We start from the raw sequence: 18,920 nt of genomic DNA on the forward strand, positions 1-18,920 counted from the left end.
CCTTGTGATCTCATACACTGATTTGATATCTGACTTAGCAATGACCACCTCCTCCTCATTATTATTATATTCAATATTTATTATTTGATTTATTATTTTAATGCCATGTTTTGCCGCACTACAATTATAAAACCGTGGTAATTACAGTAAAACCACAAAAGTTTATCCCTGAGCATTTAACAAGGAAGACTATAAGTTCAAATCAGTGTACTTGAATGTTGCATATTTATTTGATGATAATACTTTATGTTCTAGTCTATTTTATTGCATCTATTGATATTCAAGCGAGCGCTAGTTAGCATAATATTCAATGGAAGGTAAAGAGTTCCCATTCAGGTAGCATATTGCACACTGAGGCAACATGATATAGTACATTTGGCAGATTTACATTCCCACACGCATGACTGTCATAACCAATTAGACAACATAATAGCCTACTAAATGGAGATTTAAACTACAATGCCTTAGATGGCATCACAATATGACCTGTGTCATTTTACAAATGCAAAATACATCTGAATTACCTAGGAATAATATACAAAATGGTTAGTCCAGCTGCTAGAGTTACAAAATAGTCCAGGCTCAGTCAAAATTACATAAATCATATTATCCAAGCATTATCATATGATGTTCACGAGGCAGATCTAGGCTCACTGAGGTGCAGTAGAGTTACAAAAGAGTCCAGGCTCAGTCAAAATTACATAAATCATATTATCCAAGCATTATCATATGATGTTCACGAGGCAGATCTAGGCTCACTGAGGTGCAGTAGCATAGCTGATGACTTTCTTCTCCAGCTCAGGTTTATTAGCTCCCACCAACTTATCAATTTGTTTCCCATCTTTTACGAAAAAAAATGTTGGCATTGCTTGAACATCCCATGTTGCACTCAATTCCTGGACAAAATATTAAGCCAAAATCATGCACAATACAAGAAAAAGTATGAATATCCATTTCCATTTTAAATGTTATCTTCTTTTAACAGATTTTCCGTTTGTTATTCTGCAGTTCCTTGAAGTTCTTCAAGGGGAATCCATCACGAGTGATATAATGGCAATGAGATGCAGCATAGAATTCTAGTTGGATCTATCTCCGTCACAGGACTTACTCAGAGAATGAAACCTCAGGTAAATCTCATGGGATCCTACCGGCAGATTTAGATATTGATTGGGTGTCGGTGTGGAATTGTTAGATTGGGATTGATCACAAGTCACACACAAGTGATGCGATATATCACAGAATACATTTTGGTTGTCTCCTCATAGGACTCTTTAAGGATGTCATAGAAGGTAGCAAAGGTCATGGTAACTAACAAAATTCTAGTTGTTATCATGCTCGGTTGGTGTTTTTGTTATCATGCTCGGTTCGGTCTTCATAAATGTAATTTTGATCTTTGTATTTATAAAAGAAAATAAATATTATTTTTGTTATTTATATCAATGAGTTTCTTGTTCATTTGATAGGTCTAACACATGTCTAAGTGCTATAGGAAAGTCAATGAGTCAAAAGAAATGTTGAAGACCCTTAAGGGCATGTTAAACCATGTATATATATGTATTAGAGTCAAAGATATTCCTCCAAGCAAAGTCACAAGTCTCCTCCATGCAACAGCATCATTAAAGGAAGCAATTCGAAGTTTAAATGTCAAGTCAGCCTCAAGTCTACTAGTTGGCCTAAAGGAGGGACAGACCTCTATATATAGAGGCTGTCCACTCCTCCAACGAAAAGTGAAATCATCTTTGAAATCAGCGAGGAAAGTCACAGAGTCAAAAGAAATGTTGAAGACCCTTAAGGGCATGTTACACCATGTTACACCATGTATATATATGTATTAGAGTCAAAGATATTCCTCCAAGCAAAGTCACAAGTCTCCTCCATGCAACGGCATCATTAAAGGAAGCAATTCGAAGTTTAAATGTCAAGTCAACCTCAAGTCTACTAGTCGGCCTAAAGGAGGGACAGACCTCTATATATAGAGGTTGTCCACTCCTCCAATGAAAAGTGAAATCATCTCTGAAATCAGCGAGGAAAGTCAAAGAGTCAAAAGAAATGTTGAAGACCCTTAAGGGCATGTTACACCATGTATATATATGTATTAGAGTCAAAGATATTCCTCCAAGCAAAGTCACAAGTCTCCTCCATGCAACGGCATCATTAAAGGAAGCAATTCGAAGTTTAAATGTCCAGTCAGCCTCGAGTCTACTAGTCGGCCTAAAGGAGGGACATACCTCTATATATAGAGGCTGTCCACTCCAACGAAAAGTGAAATCATCTCTGAAATCAGCGAGATAAGAAGATGAGTTAAGGGTGGAAAAGAAACATCGAAGGAGCCTCTAGTGCAGCAAAGGAAGAAGGAAATATACCGAGCCTTAGAGGACTGTCCTAAGGCCTACTACAGCCACACGTGCAAAGATATAGAGGGTCTCTCTGCTGTCATAGCAGCCCTCTACTGCAGTCATCCATATCTCGTTGTTTGGGCTAGATAATTAGGCCTATAAGGCCTCTCACTCAAGCGAAGAAGGAAGAGGACAATTACATAAGGAATCCTCTCACACATGCGAAGAAATAGGGCTGCACTGCTGTCATATCAAGTCTGCAACTATATCTCAAGAAAGAGCTTGGTTGGGCAAGAGATAAGGTCCTCCTCATATGTGAAAGAGTCCACTAAGGACCAAGGAGAAGTATCTCTTCTAGAGCTAGCATAACAAGGACTATCATCAGTTGTCGGAAGAAGAACGAAGTGCCGGAAGAAGGAGAACAAAAGGGCTTGACTTGTGCTTGGAGGATATTCTTGTCAAGGGTCTAGGGTTTGGCATTTTTCAATAGAAGCTTCAATAAAATAAATTTGAGAAAGGGATTTCCTCTCTAAGAGAGAGGTTTTGCCCTGGCAGAGAGCCAACATCTTGTGTTCTTGCCTTTTGTATTTTGGTAGCAGTTTGATGAAGTAAAAGAACATACACTAATAACAAGAAGAAGGTCAAGCTAACAAGAAAAATAAAAGTGCTTCACAAATTGTTATCATTCATAGAAGAATCCTATCATAACTACTTTGCCCTAGATTCTTCAACATGGTATCAGAGCTAAGGTGACACATCAAGGAAGGGCATCTCAAGAACACTCATAAGACATCAAGGAAAGACATCTCAAGAATACTCACAAGGTTGAAGCATCAAGCCAAAAGTCTCAAATACATCAAGGACAACGAGGTCTACTGTCTACTATCCACCAAGGAAGACTACAAAGAAAGAAGAGAAACCTTCAATATAAAGGCACCTACTAGAAGATCCAAAAAGGACCTACATCTTCAAAAGAAGAACATTCCAAGTCAAGCCTCATTCTTAAAGAAGTCTTCATCATCAAGCAAGTCTCTTTGAAGTAGGCAATTTGAAGATCATCAAGACCCAAGAAAGCAAGTCATCAAATCTTCAAGAAGCAAGCAAGACTACTGCATCACAAACACTATCAAGTAAGTATTTGTATGTCCCCTTCTAAACATATCTCAATGTCTTTTTGCAAGGAAAACAACGAATTGGTTGGGACTGTTGAGGAAAAGGGTAACTAGGTTCGATATTTGTCAATGTAATTCTGATCTTTGTACTAGTCAAGAAAAAAAATTATTATTTTTATAATTAATATGAATGATTTTCTTGCTCATTCTATAAGTCTATGAAAGTCAAAGAGTCAAGATTATATTGAAGAGCTCTACTTGAGCATGTATGTAATAAAAATTGGTCAACCTAGTGTCTAGCAGCCCTCCAAATGACAAGCACCATCCTCTCTATCATGTCGGCTTGGAAATCAAATTAAAACTCTGTCAAGTTGGCTCATAAAAGATGACACACCGGTTCAATGGTCATGTCAGCTTATTTATGGAACCTAACTACTATATATAGGCGTGGAAAGAATCCACATTACAGGTAGAAAACATTGCGGATGTCTCTGAAGTTTCGGTGGTGATTACAGTAGGTAATCACAGTCTCAAAGATCTCGCATACCTCTCAGATATCTCGGTCAAGTTCAGTATTACAAGAATCTCGAATGAAGGAATATTACAGTGTCTCGGTTGGAGTAAGATACCATGACTTTCGGATGGGTATGACAGGGGATACACTCTCTCACAGTCTCGGCATAACTGTGATCTCGGTGCAAGAAGAATATAGTTACAATCTCGGTGAAGACATTAGTAAGAGAGACTCAGTCATGTTCTTGACATAACCAGTATGATAAGAACTTCGGTGATCCTACAGTAATGTTCTCTGTCTTGGCATACATTCTAAGTAACAACTATACTCTCATGGAAGTAATCATGTAAACATTGTCATGATCTCGATGAAGACAAGGCCAGTATAAAGATCTAGTTGACATGGTGATGATCTTAGTACAAGTGCAACAATCATCTAGATGAAGGTGCAGCAATGGTACTACTGTAATGATGACCTCAGTGAAGTAGCAATGATGAAGATGATTTCAACAGTGACAAAGAAGAGGATTGGTGTCTTGGCCTTGGAGTGGCATAGATAGTCAAGGGTCATGGTCCCGGTGTTCATCAATTGGAATCTCTATAAGAAGAATTACGTGCGAGTTTTCCTCTGCAAGAGGGAGAGGTTTTGGCCTTGGCAGAATTCCAACTTCTTGTGTTCTTGTCTCTTTTCTTTTGGTAGCTATTTGATGAAATATGAAACACACACTCTAATAATGTAAAGAAGAAGATTGTGCTAACAAGAAAATGAAAATGTCTCAAAAATAGTTATCAAGACAAGAAGAATCACATTAATCCCACTTGCCCTAGATTCTTCAACATGGTATCAGAGCTAAGGTGTTGAAGTCAAATGAAGGGAAGCAAAAGAGACATACAAGGATCTGTCTTCAAGAATATCAAAGCAAGTTGAAAGGATTAAAGAAACTAGTATACAACAAGCAGGTCGACAACAGTCATGGAGTATCAACTTCAGTTATTACAATCATGCACTCAACTCATGCTCAATTTGATGGAGTATATCAGTGATCCTCACTTCTTGATCACTGAACTTTCTCCATGCCATTAAAGACAGTCTCAGGTATATATATATATAGATATATATATATATATATTGCAGAAGTAATCCAAGGAATACCTCTCACAATCCATGATTACATCACTGTCTCAATATAGTCATTACATCAAAGCAGTTTCGGTGATGAGACAGTCCATCTATACAGTGCCACCCACAGTTTAGTTATGTTATTCATTGACAAGTTCGGGCTCTAAATGCATTGCCTCTCTACACAACGCACATAGACATCACTGTGCAGTGCCATATCAATATACTTGTCATAGTCTCGAATTCTATCTATGATTATGATCTCAATAGCATGGTGCTCAAATCAGAACATAGTATCACTAACATGTCAACAATATGTTGAAGTCAAAAGTACCTTAAAATGAATTGGGAAGGTCGTGAAGCAGTCTTGGTGATGTCAAGACCACTGATGTCATGGTGCTAGAACGCCTCCAAGGAAGTGGTGATGAAAGGATACTAATGATGGGTAGCTCAAGCAAAAGAAGCATCAAGATGAAGATCTCCTCTTCACACACCAAGTATGTATCTTTCAATTTTATAATCAAATTTGGTTAAATGATTTCATGATTGCAAGGGGATTTATAAATCGGTTAGATAATCGAAAGTCCTTGCATAGAATAAAGAGGATTGTCATAATCCTCATAGAAAAGAGAAATCATTAATATATATGAAAAGGTCTATGAAGGTCAAGCATTGCTTGAATCCATCAAGAGATTCATAGGATTCATATGATATCACTCAAAAGTCCTCTCATAGCTAAATAGTAGAAGAGGAGACATAAAGAGAGATGTATGAAATGCTAGATATACGCTTGTAAATTAAAGTAAAGAAGGTCACCTAGACCTATGCAATAGTAAAGGTATCAAAGAATGAAAGAATAACGTCATGAAGATCTAGGAAATATGATAAGAAGGTAGTCATCATTGATGAGCAAGGTAACAAATATCAATGAACAAAGAAGGTTACCTCACCCGGCAATTTGTGGTCTCTATGCTAGATAGAGAAAGACAAGTTGCAGTCTATAGTATTAAAGGATAAAAGAATTCAACCTTGTGCAGAAAGGAAAGGCAAGGTTGGTCCTCAAGCAAGGACAAAAATAAGTATAGTTAAGATTCAATGCTATAGAGAGATTTTGGAAGCTCATATCACTGAAAGATGGAGGAAGCTGAAGAAAAGGGCCAAGAAAAAAGGGAGTAACAAATTTCTCCTGAGTAAGATAGTATCCCTCACAAAAGGGTCCTATAATAAGCTCCTAAATCTTGTGTTATAAGATATGACAATGATAATAAGATGCATCATGGCATCATGGAAGCCTTAGAAACAAGAGCTTGTAACATCTCCATAAGGATCATGAAGGACAAAAATCCATGGAAGACAACATGTAGGATATATAGCTCTTGGGAACCTCAGTGGACATTGAAGGAAAGAAAGGAGTCATCTAAGGCTCATCATACATCAAGTCAAAAAGGAAACATTTGCCATTTGGGGATATACAAGATCTTCAAAATTCTCTGATGGAATCCTCATCATAGGGTTCACTAATCTAGAGAGGAAGCAAATGTTTCAACAAGAACTCCAAAATATGGAATCCATGAGAGTATGATATGACATGAAGTAGATAAAAGGATTGAAGATCCTTTCAATCAAGGAAGCTGCTAGAAGAAGCCTCGATGACCTAAAGGAAAAATAAGGTATGTATGTTTGTGTTTAATACTATAATGTCATGTCGTATGGTTGCAGGTAATACAGATCTTTGCTTCTATCTTAAGAAGCACAGTCAAGAGAAAAAGGATCTCTTCCTCTCAAAAGATGCAGGAAGGCATAAGTCACACTAGATGAAATCAACATAATATGTCCTCATATGAAGTATGAGGTGATTGACTACAATAACAAAACTCTGATTGAAAGCTATGGAATGTGTGAGGAAGGAAGAGATCGTGAGATTTGCAACCATGATGAAGGCAATCAACATCCAAAAGACCAAGAAGATTTGACTACGAAATCTCCTAGAAAGATATGAAGGCTCTGATGAAAGTCTGAAAAGAATGAAGGCCCTTGATAATGGATATCTTTGGGAGATGTGACAATATGTGTGCAGGACGCTGATACCTACAAGATGTCATGATGAAAAGCTTGTTGATTTGTGGTAGCATCAGATGTGCTCTAGCCATGAAAATTGGTGGAGAGGCTAAAGCACATGAGATCTCCAAGACCCAGAAATGGTTTGGGGAAATTCCACCCAGTTAGAGAGATATTAAAATAATTAATATTTTTAATGGAGTTCCTAAGTCTATGTTGGAAATAATATTGAGAGGGGGGTGAATCAGTTTTATTAGATCAATAATTTTTCATTTCCCAAACAGATTTATATACGCTACTTTTGTGAAGTGAACTAGCGTGTACACGCTACTGTGATTAGTGAAACCAGTGTATACCTAGTGAACTTGTGATTTAGTTAATTTATCATGTGTTGATCTATAACCAGTGCATCAGTAACTTATTAAACAGTGTAGTAAAAATAGAATAAACCATCACACATAAGCAACACTCATGAACACCAAGATTTAAGGTGGAAATCCAATGTGGGTGAAAACCACTTGATGTTGTCGTCTTTGTCTTCTTTTAATAATAAGAAAATCTGTTTACAATCGTGTACTCGTGCAGACTCATACTAGTACATAGGCACCCACCTGCAGAAGGCTACAACCTTCTCTCGTTTTCCAGCTTCTACTGGAAGGGAGCTACAACCCCCTAACTCTTGTACTAGCCAATGTGTTTACTAGTACATAGGCATTGACCTACAGAAGGCTACGACCTTCTCTCTTCCCCTAGAGACCACGTTTCATAAATTTTCAGACTGGATGCTCCTGGTACACAACAATACACATGAAGGCCTCGTTTCATCAAATTTTCATATTGGACCCATCAAAAACTTTGAAGCTCAAACTGCATCAACCAACAATCAGTTAATCTGAACAATCAAATCACTGTCACCAAGACACTATGCTGAACCTAGGAACCTACATCATCATTCAGAACCAGCTGCAACCTCAAAAATCATGCATCAGAATGTATACACTACTTTACTAAACCCAACCTGTGTGTATACACTACTTTAATCAAACCTGCGTATACCTTCAAAACTGCTGAAACATAAAACTTCTAAATCAAGTCTTTACCAACCAGCAATATACTGAACATCTACTGTCAATTTACAGAGCCTTACACAGGCAGTAGTAGAGATCACCCTTCTCATTTATACAATCAATCAATCAATCAGATATCAAACTCCTTATGCATTTAGTTTTACATTCATATCTAAGAAGACTTCATTGACAGATAGCAGTAAAACAACAATACTGATCAAATAGATCAGACATCTTTGAACAACATACTTTTCTTTTGCATACACTACTTGGAAGAGCTGAACCAACATGTATACGCAACTTCACCAAAGCGAACCAGCGTACAGATCTACAAATATTAACTCATAACTTCGCTGCTATTCAGAACTTCAGACAAACCTAGATCATGACATTCAAAGAATAAAATAGGCGTACACAATTAGATCTGGCCCAACCAATATCAGATCATTCAATGATAAGTCATTTCAAGTCTCATGATCCTGATCCAACATTGAATTCAAGGTGCACAAAATATTTCAGATCAAATCACCAACATAGCCCCTACAACATAAAATATATTTCAGATAGAAGTATTCCTTAGAAACCCTTTTCACTTGCACACATGGCAGTATGATCTTCTCCTCCTTATATAGTTTTAGGCTTTTTCTCAATACCTCGGACCAAAACCACTTATGACCCGTGGTATTCTTGGGTTCCAACCTATACGTGCTTTTCCTCTTACGGGAGTGCATGAATATGTATACACGCTTTTTGTTCTGTGGACCTGCGTGTATACGTTGTTTTGACTAAGTGGACCTGCGTATACATCTTAAACTACTTTTCACCATCCTTTACCTTCAACTTCTTCATTCTGATTAGTAGACTTTAGTTCCATCTTCATGTTCTTCTGTACCAATGCCCTGTTACATCTAAATAGATCTATTACACTGTGGGTTGCCTTTCATCAAAACTGAATTGACCTGTGAGTGAGTTGCCATCAAGGACAACACTTGTATCATAATACCAACAATCTCCCCCGTTGGACTTGATGGCAACTATGCTAGTGTTGATTACTGCAAGCTGTAGAAACTGTTAGAGATAACAAGCAACACAAAAATACTCTCCCCCTTTGACATCAAGGGCAAAGGGCGGACCAAGTTATTCTCCCCCTTTGATATACATTATGTTGTCCATGCTCCCCCTGAGTACATACTGAGTCTGTAGAGATATGTTTCAAAAGAATAACATGACTCTATAACTCAACTAAGTGAGTATGACCTCCATATGACCAATGACTCATACATACATCAATCACTGAACCAAGTGGGGATACACCAATTGTTTATACATGACAGAAATACAACAATTATTACATCATCCATCCCATGCAAAGTGGGGATACAAATTACATCATATGTCCAATAGGACTTATTGAAATATAGACCATGACAGAAGAAGTCATATCACACCCTAGATCTTTACATGACTTATGCAACAAATGATATAAGTATCTGAAGCCCTAGCTGAACTCAGCAACCATGATGCCAACAATGCTGAATGTGTGCGAAGGCTAATGCTCCCCCTAAGCCTGTGCTATTTGTGCATTATCAACAAGTCATTCATCAAGTCATCTTTGTCAGCCAGATAAAAATCAATGAACAAAGCATATCGTCAGACTGTAATCATCAATATCAGACAGAGCACCCATATCAGAGTCTAACCCACTGTTTTTCTATTAGAAAAACATATATGCTTTTCAGCCACAGAAACCCGCGTGTATATGTGACTATACTTCATGAAACCTGCGTATAATAACCTTCGTCTGAAAACTGGATTTAACAGCAGGATGATGCAGTAACTACTCTTTGGGAAGTGGTTTAGTGAATATATCAGCACCCTGTTCTTTAGAGGGAACATACTCCAATTTAACCTTTTGTTCAAGCACTTGTTCTCGTAGAAAATGGTACTTAATGGGTATGTGCTTGGTCTTGGAGTGCATGATAGGATTTTTTGAAACACTGATGGCACTTGTACTATCACATAGAATGGAGATGGGTGGAGTACATGTGATCTGAATGTATTGCAATGTTTGCATCATCCAAAGTAGTTGTGTGCAGCAAGATGCAACAGCCACATATTTTGTTTCAGTTGTAAATAAGACAATCGAAATTTGTTTCCTGATGAACCATGACACTAACCGAGAACCCATATGGAATGCACCTCCACTAGTGTTCTTTCGATCATCAACATTTCCTGCCCAATCTGCATCTGTATATGCATGAAGAGTAAGGTTTGTATCTTTAGGATATCATAGTCCAAAGTCCTAAGTTCCTTGAAGATATTTGAAAATTCTTTTGACTGCTCCTAGAGATGTGATTCCTTTGGATTTGCTTGGAACCTTCCAACAATTCCTACTACATGCATGATATCAAGTCTGGTATCTGTTAGATAAAGCAAGCTTCCAATCATAGATCTGTAAGTTGGCTGGTTTACTGTTGGTGATTCATCGTTAGAACTGAGACTGCATCCTGTTACCATTGGAGTACATACTGGTTTAGAATTTTCCATTTCGTACTTCTTCAAAATCTGCTTGAGATATTTGGTTTGTGAAAGAAAGATACCATCTTTTGATGTACTTGTAGACCAAGAAAATAAGTTCGTTCACCAAGTAAGGACATTTCAAATTCTTGTTGCATTACTGAAGCAAAAGATTGACTCATGGATTCTTCATTGCTACCAAAGATGATATCATCAACATAAACAACAATAATTAGCAGTTTATCATTTTCAACCTTGTGTATAAATTGCTATTTGCAAAACCTTTTGTGAAACCTTCTTGTTGTAGGTATTTGTCAAGACGGTAATACCAAGCCCTTGGAGCCTGTTTCAGACCATAGAGGGCCTTTTTAATTTTGCATACGAGTTTTGCATCATTTCCAAGAATGAATCATTCTGGTTGTTCAATATAAACTTCTTCTTCTAAATCTCCATTAAGGAACGCTGATTTTACATCCATTTGATATACTTTGAATCTAGATAACCGGATTCGTCCTATAGGCCCCACGAATCCCGAATCCAGCGTGTCCGACATGATTCTGCCCTGATTCGTGTCCAAAAACCATGACACGTCGTGTCCTTCCTGACTCGTCGAATCCGAGGTCGTGTCACAATTTTCGCAACGTGTCCTGTTTTCCAGGATTCGTTAGGCGGCAAAAGTGACCTGCACGGGTATGAAAAGGCCGCATTTGGTCATTACATCCACGCATATTTTCATTTGGCAAGCATTTTGGTAGCTTAATGATCAAGTCTAGGCCCTAGTATTGATATGCTATTCATGGTAATGTTAAATTCTTAAAGTAAAAGTGACATTCTCCTTAATCTTCATTTTCATCCTTTTACTTAAATTTTTAACATTACCATGAAATGACTCAGGATGTTTGAGAGTGGTTCCGGCCTCATTGGATTTCATATGGAAAAAGTAGAATTTAGATTTCATTCAAAATCCAGCAGACTTATCAGTTTTTCAGGATTTTAGGATTGGGGGATTGCAATGTTTCCATTGAACTTTGTCATGTATTAGGGTATGGAAATCGTATTTAATCAAGAGCACCAATCCCTCTATGTACCTTGATGTTAGTGACATTGGTTGTTGAACTCTTGTATCATGACCCTCCTAAAAATGCACGCATCACTCAAACAAAATCTTGACTTGACATGTTATGCTTGTTCGATATTATGTTAATGCTTAAAGGGTGATATTAATGACAAAGATCCCTATACAGATACAGAGGTAATGACAAAGATACCTCTGGATATTAATGCTTAGAGGGTGATATTAATGAAAAAGATCCTGATTTTCCAACAAGACTAAAAAATTAGACATTTCTCGTGGTGGCAAGAGGGCCAAGCATAAGAAATAGATAATAGATTGACATGTATTTGAATTTTGTATGTACTATGCATGCTAATAGCTATAGATGAATATCTATATTTGAAATCAATAAATTTGTATCATTAATTAAAATTTGTGTAAGAAATATCTAATTTTTAAAATATATATATATATATATATATATATATATATATATTTTAATAAAATAAGATATAATGAATCCTACATGTCCTGTTTCGAGGGGTCAATGTGTCCGAATCCGACACCACGAATCTCGAATCCTACGTGTCCTGAATCCTCGTGTCAGGTGACTTAGCTTTGAATTTTCAAAACCTAAAAAGAGCAAGAAACATCCTTATGGCTTCAAGTCTGGCAACAGGTGCAAAAGTTTCTTCAAAATCTATACCTTCTTGTTGAGCATACCCTTTACAAACAAGTCTGGCCTTGTTTCTAATAACTTCTCCATTTTCATTCAGCTTGTTCTTAAATATCCATTTTGTTCCTATAACATTTTTATCATGAAGTCTAGGAACTAATTCCCAAGTATTATTCTTTTAAATTTGGTCAAGTTCTTCATCCATGGCCTTGACCCAACATTCATCTTTGCAGGCTTCATTTATATTCTGAGGTTCGGTGGAGGATAGTAATGCTAGATAGCTTGAGGTCCCTGTAAGAGTTCTTCTTGTCTGTACACCAGCCCCCTTTTCTCCTAGAATTTGAGATTCTGGATGATTCTTCTGAACATACCTGGATGGAGTCTTTTCCCTGTCTGTTGTATCTTCTTCTAGTGCTTCATTGGTTTCTTCTTCTATATCATTTTGATTTGATGCGGGAAAGCATTCCCCAACTTCCTCACTATCATATTCCTCTGTTGATTTCATTTGTTCCGGATTTCTGCATGCTTCATCAATTACAACATCAATGCTTTCAACAATTTTCCGAAGTCTTTTATTATAACATTTGTATCCTTTACTTCTGGATGAATAACTAAGAAGAATTCCTTCGTCTTCTCTGGGTTCGAACTTACCAAGTTTTTCATCAGTCCTTTTGATGAAACATTTGCTTCCAAACACTCTAAAGTGTTTTACAGTAGGAGGCTTACCATACCAAAGTTCATATGGAGTTTGATTGCTATTTATCCGAACATTTGCTTTGTTGAGAATAGTCACGGTAGCAAATGCAGCTTCACCCCAAAAGGTTGCAGGAGTTCCAGATTCATCAAGCATTGCTCGAGCCATTTGTTGAACTATTATGTTCATTCTTTCCACCACGCCATTTTGCTGAGGAGTTCTTGTGATGGAGAATTGCCTCTTTATTCCATGTTGTTCACAAAAGTCAAAGAATTTGTCTGATATGAATTCTCCCCCTCGATCAGATCTGAGACATTTTATTTTTCAATCTGATTCATTTTCAACTAAAGCTTTGAAGGCTTTAAACTTTTCAAATGCTTCATCTTTATGCTTTAGTAGACCTATCCAACACATCCTGGAAAAATCATCAATAAATAAAATAAAGTATTCTTCTCCACGAGGTGACTTTTTCCTTGTTGGTCCACATAAATCAGTATGGATGAGTTCAAGAGGCTTACTTGCTGATCCTTCTTTTTCATTGAAGTGAACTCTAGTTTTCTTACCGACTTGACATGGTTTGCATATGGTATTTTCTGGGATGCTGATATCTGGAAGATCATGAATTGCCTTGAGTCTGCATGCTTTTCTTATTTGATAAAAGCTTAGATGTCCTAATCTTCTATGACATAGCCAGTTTTCATCGGTTTTGCTTAGATAGCATTGTTGTTGTCCTCCTTTGAGTATGTATAAGTTGTTTGGAGTTCTTGTTCCTTTGATCATGGTCTTTCCTGTATCAAGCTCACGAACCACACATCTGTTTGATTGAAACACAACTTCATTTCCTTGATCACACATTTGATTGACACTCAACAGGTTATGCTTTAAACCATCTACATACATGACATTTCCAGCTTTAACCTTTTATTTCAAGAACATTGAACCTTTTCCTTTAATGACTGCAAGAATGTCATTTCCAAATGAGACATTTTTTTCCTTTTCTAAAGCATCATATGAATGAAGTTTATCTTTATCACCTGTCATGTGTTTGGAGCATCCGTTGTCGATGTACCACTGATTTTCTTGTTCTTCTACATACAGAGCTATGCCACATCTTTCTGATTGAGATTCCTTCTTTCTCCATATCTTGGGATTTAATGATGTTTTGAAGTGATGGCCAAAATTTGCTCCTGCATTCAAATTCTTCATGACCAAATTTGTTACAAATCGAACATTCTACTTCATTTTCAAGAGGAGAAAAGTTATTATAAGATTTTTCTTGATTCCTGTTACACTCCTTTGATTTCGTGCTTCTCTAGTCATGATGGTTTTGTAATCAACACATTGAGCAGCCTTATACCCAAAGTTATGACATGAAAAACATTGCCCATTAAAGAAGTTTCTGCGATCATAGAATCTTTTGGCATTGTTTACCTGTTGGTTGAAGCTTCTACTAATATTCATCCTTGGAGTAAATTGGGTATGATTTACCTGATGAGTAATTTTAGGCCTTTGCTGACGATTGACATACTATTCACTGGTCTTTGCTGCATCAAGATAGCTTCTGGTGGAGGCTAATGGCTTCTGTGATTGAGATGATTCTTCAGTATATCTAAGACCTGTCTTTATCAGAGGAGAACGCTGAACTTTGATGATTTCATTTAAAGTTTCAAATCCTTTAGCAAATCTAAGATTAAGAGATTTTGTCTTCTCAAGTTCTTTTCTTAGACCCACAATTTCACATTCTAGATTTTCATTGTGTTTTTCTCTTTCAGTGAGTTGGTGTGTCAACGTATCGATGATCATATTCTTTTCTTCTAAACAAATTTTGAGTTTAGTAATTTCTTCAAGAAAGTCTTCCTCTTCTAAGGCATCCAAAAAATCATCATTGTCATAAGCCATGAGTAGTCTATAATCTTGGTCAGTTTCATCTTCATCACTATTGGATAAGCCATCACTATCTTCATGCGTATAATAACTCCTCCTATTCACAACCTGTTTTCTATTTCCTTTTGCATATTCCTTTCCTTTTTCATATTAATCTTTAGGAGGACATTTGGCAACATAATGGCCGACTCTACCACAAGCAAAGCATTTGAAAGGTAGCTTACCTCTGAATCTTCTGAAACCCCGTTGAAGCTTCTTGACAAAATTTACCTCATCTTCTTCTTATGAAATGTGTTTTGATTCATTGTGCTCTTCCTTTTCTTTTCCCTTTGCTTACGTTTTAAAAGTGACTTCTCTCGTATCTGATGGACCTCCTTTTCTCATTTCAAAGGCAGTTAGGATTCCATGGAGTTGAGTCACAGTAATAGTTTGGAGACCTAGTTTTTCTTCTATGGCAGACACTTTTGACTCAAATTTAGAGGACAAAGATCTCAAAATTTTCTCAACTAAACTAGCTTCCTTTATCTCTTCACCTAGATTCTTCATACAATTAACAGTCTCATCTATATGTAAAAAGCAACTAGCAACACTCTCATCACTATGCATCTTAAGAGTTTCATACTGAATTCTGAGAGTTTGAAACTTAACACATTTTACCTGAGAGTCTCCTTCATAGCTTTGAATGATTTTGTCCCATATCGCTTTGGCTATCTTGAGCTGCATGACTTCGACAAATTCTGATTCTAACAGACTTCCCAATAACGTATTGACAACTTTGGCATTAGTTTCGTATAACTTCTTACCTGTAGATTCTGTAGGAATTGCAGTTGGAAATTGATATCCTCCTTCCACAATTTCCCAAACATCGGCTCCAAGCGATTGTAGATAGGCTCTTGTTCTTATTTTCCAAAATACTAAGTTACTCACATTGAAGATTGGTGGTCTGATGGATCCCATACCTTCGTGATTATTCATCTTGAAAGATCTTCCTTCAAGCGATCAAGCTTCTTCTGAAGGACCTACTCTGATACCAATTGTTGGAAATAATACTGAGAGGGGGGTGAATCAGTATTATCAGATCAATAATTTTTCATTTCCAAAACAGATTTATATACGCTACTTCTGTGAAGTGAACTAGTGTGTACCAGTGTTTTACAAACCGGCCGTTTCGAAACCGAAACGGCCGAGTCGAACCGAGTCGATCGCTGGAGGAGTGACCCGGCCAAGTAACCGGTCCGGTTGACCAAGTCACACATGACTCGGCCGAGTCATTCAATGACTCGGCCGAGTCATGTGTGACTCGGTCACCCGGCCAAGTAACCGGTCCGGTTGACCGAGTCACACATGACTCGGCCGAGTCATTCAATGACTCGGCCGAGTCATGTGTGACTCGGTCAACCCGGCCGGATCCAATTTGACTCGGCCGAGTCACAAGGGGACGGCTGGGCAGGTCAGCGAAGTCCATTCTCAAGCTAATAAGGACTGTTCTTGCAGACTTGCACAACTGTATGAGGCTTAAAACTCTGAATCATTTAGCTCTGTGATTGGCTTAGTCAATGAGATCCGTTTCGCATTTATTACCTACTTATTGCACTGAAGTATTGATCCTTTATATACATCATCATCTACAAAGTTCAAAACTTCAAACTTCAAACGTGGTCTTCTATTCACAATTGAATTTCCAAGGTGACTTGACAAGCAGATTGAGTAGGACTACATCATCAATCATTACTTCAACAGTGCCTCCAATAGTAGCAGTTAGAAATTAATGGTAGGCACCTTCTGACAGTGTAAGGTTCAGTGGCTTATATTGTAGCAGTGAGAGGTTCATGTTTCATTGGTTTGCAGTAAGGGTATTCACATTGCAGTTGTGAGTCTTGATGATTCTAAGTGAAAAGACAGAGGCACTGTATGTAGTAGCATTCCTCTTATTGACTGAAGTTGAAGATTTGTAGAAGAATATGTCTTTGTCTATAGTAAGGTTATCATCATCGGAATTGGTCTCATGAATCATGATCAGGAGTTCATTTACATATTCTGGCTTACTTCATCAACAGTCCTTCATTCTAAGATAGGGGGCAGTAAAGGTTTATGTTTCATCATTGTTGTAGCACTCTGGAAGGTGCTTCATTGCTATATTTGAGCAGCTATAAGACGCATGCCAGTAAGCCTCCTTGGGCAGAGGTTGAGATATTTTCAAGGTCATAGAGCTGACCTAAGACATCTAGCTCTGAGCCTCACTGCTCGCAACATATTTCGGCACCAGTGCAGCAGTGTAAGATTGAAAGCAGCTTGGCATAGTTGATTTAGCAACTGCGCCATGAGCTCCCTATTGCATATTCATTCGTGAGCATTGCAGTGTTTGTGTCGAGGGCAACAGTGGTTGTTGTATGGCGACAATGTCAAGATTGACAGTCAAGGTTTAATGTACAAATTGAATAGAAGCAAAGAGCCTACTTTGATCATATGTTGTCTTCCATCTATATTATAATGCTGTGTGTTTGGAAACATGAATGAAAATCTTTAAAATTATGTTTAAAATATTTAAAATTATGTTTTTTAATAAAAAAAATAAATATTTAATGTATTTTTTACAACGACCGAGTCATTGAAATCGAGTCGGCCGAGTCATTACCGTTTCGGAGTCGGAGTCGGAGTCGATCCTCGGCCGAGTCGAAGTCGGAGTCGGAGTCTTAAAACATTGGATATGATCATGCCGAGATTGTCATAATACATATCCCTTAAGACTGTGACAGTATCCTAGCTACTCACCCTTACGTTGATGCTGAGATAGAGATGAGTACGATATTATTATTATGCTCAGAACTGCAATTTCGATTTCTGAGATTGTACCCAAGAGCAATGTTCATCACTGCGGATGGTAGACGAGATAACAAGATCACAGATCTATAGATCCATCATCACTGTGCCTCTGTCCAAGATCCATAATCACTGTGCCTACGTCCGAGATCCATTACTGTGCCTTCGTCCGAGATTCATCATCACTGTGTTTTCGTTGAGATTCATTATCACTATGCTTTTGTTCAAGGTTCATCACAGGCATGTCGAGATCACTGTGGCTTACTATCTTATCTGAATCCTTGTCTGCGGTTATGTCACGTCCAAGGTTGCACCTGCCTGCACCCAAATGAGATCCTCGACCTGCAATCCATTCGAGACCCAAATCATGCGTGCCTGCACTCTATACCCATTGACATTTCAGAAGATCATGCGAGTTCTCTCTCTACCATTTGTGGATGATTCAATGGGGTATTTATAGTGGTTTGCATCATCTATTTGAGCCGACATGAACCATGAATCGTTATGTCTCTTACCCAAGCTGACATGACTTTCATTAGTGTAATTAATTCATAATTTGAGCCGACATGTAGACTTCTTCATTGCTTTTTCTTGCAGACTTCTAGTGAAGGATTATGCTTGGTCTTTGGAGGGTTTCTTCACATCTTTGTGGACTTGATTACATTTACATAAACTCATGAAGAGTTTCTATACCCATGACATGACTTTTTGACACATAAATAAATCCTAAAGACATCAAGAAGAAGTCTTTCAACTAGAGACACTTCTTGCTTATGAAACCCATGTAGCAAGATTACAAGAATAATTTATTACATCATTTACAAAGATCATGTCACTATGAAGACTGAACCTAGTTATACTTTCTTCAACAGTTTCAGGGGTCTTTCGAGGTGCAATTGCACGGAGAATTTTTGTAAAGGAGCTGCAGTGGGATACTGGCCTTTGGGATGAGTTTGGGAGTAGGAGATGGTTGCTTGAGAGTAGTACGAATTGCAGCATCTAGGACCAGCGCAAAAGCCTCTCACTAGGCACACGTGGGAGTTTGTGGGTCAAGTTGTGGGGCAAGAGT

At 37.7% G+C, this 18,920-nt stretch overlaps 1 protein-coding gene across 4 annotated transcripts in view; it reads right to left on the bottom strand.

The window, feature by feature from the left end:
- Positions 1 to 306: 306 nt before the first annotated feature.
- The window catches only part of LOC149167736 (thioredoxin H4-2-like), a 283,584-nt gene continuing 264,970 nt past the window's right edge, over positions 307 to 18,920 (bottom strand). For all 4 annotated transcript variants that reach the window (XM_089433118.1, XM_089433114.1, XM_089433115.1 and 1 more), the window contains one exon: positions 307 to 896. In XM_089433118.1, coding sequence (XP_089289244.1) covers positions 756 to 896 — 141 coding nt within the window. In that variant the 3' untranslated portion in view covers positions 307 to 755. The remainder of the gene's footprint in view (positions 897 to 18,920) is intronic.

Source organism: Pinus tabuliformis, chromosome 5_1 (assembly GCF_031772625.1).
Source record: "Pinus tabuliformis cultivar Carrire ecotype Pingquan chromosome 5_1, CPIR1, whole genome shotgun sequence".
NCBI lineage: Eukaryota > Viridiplantae > Streptophyta > Pinopsida > Pinales > Pinaceae > Pinus > Pinus tabuliformis.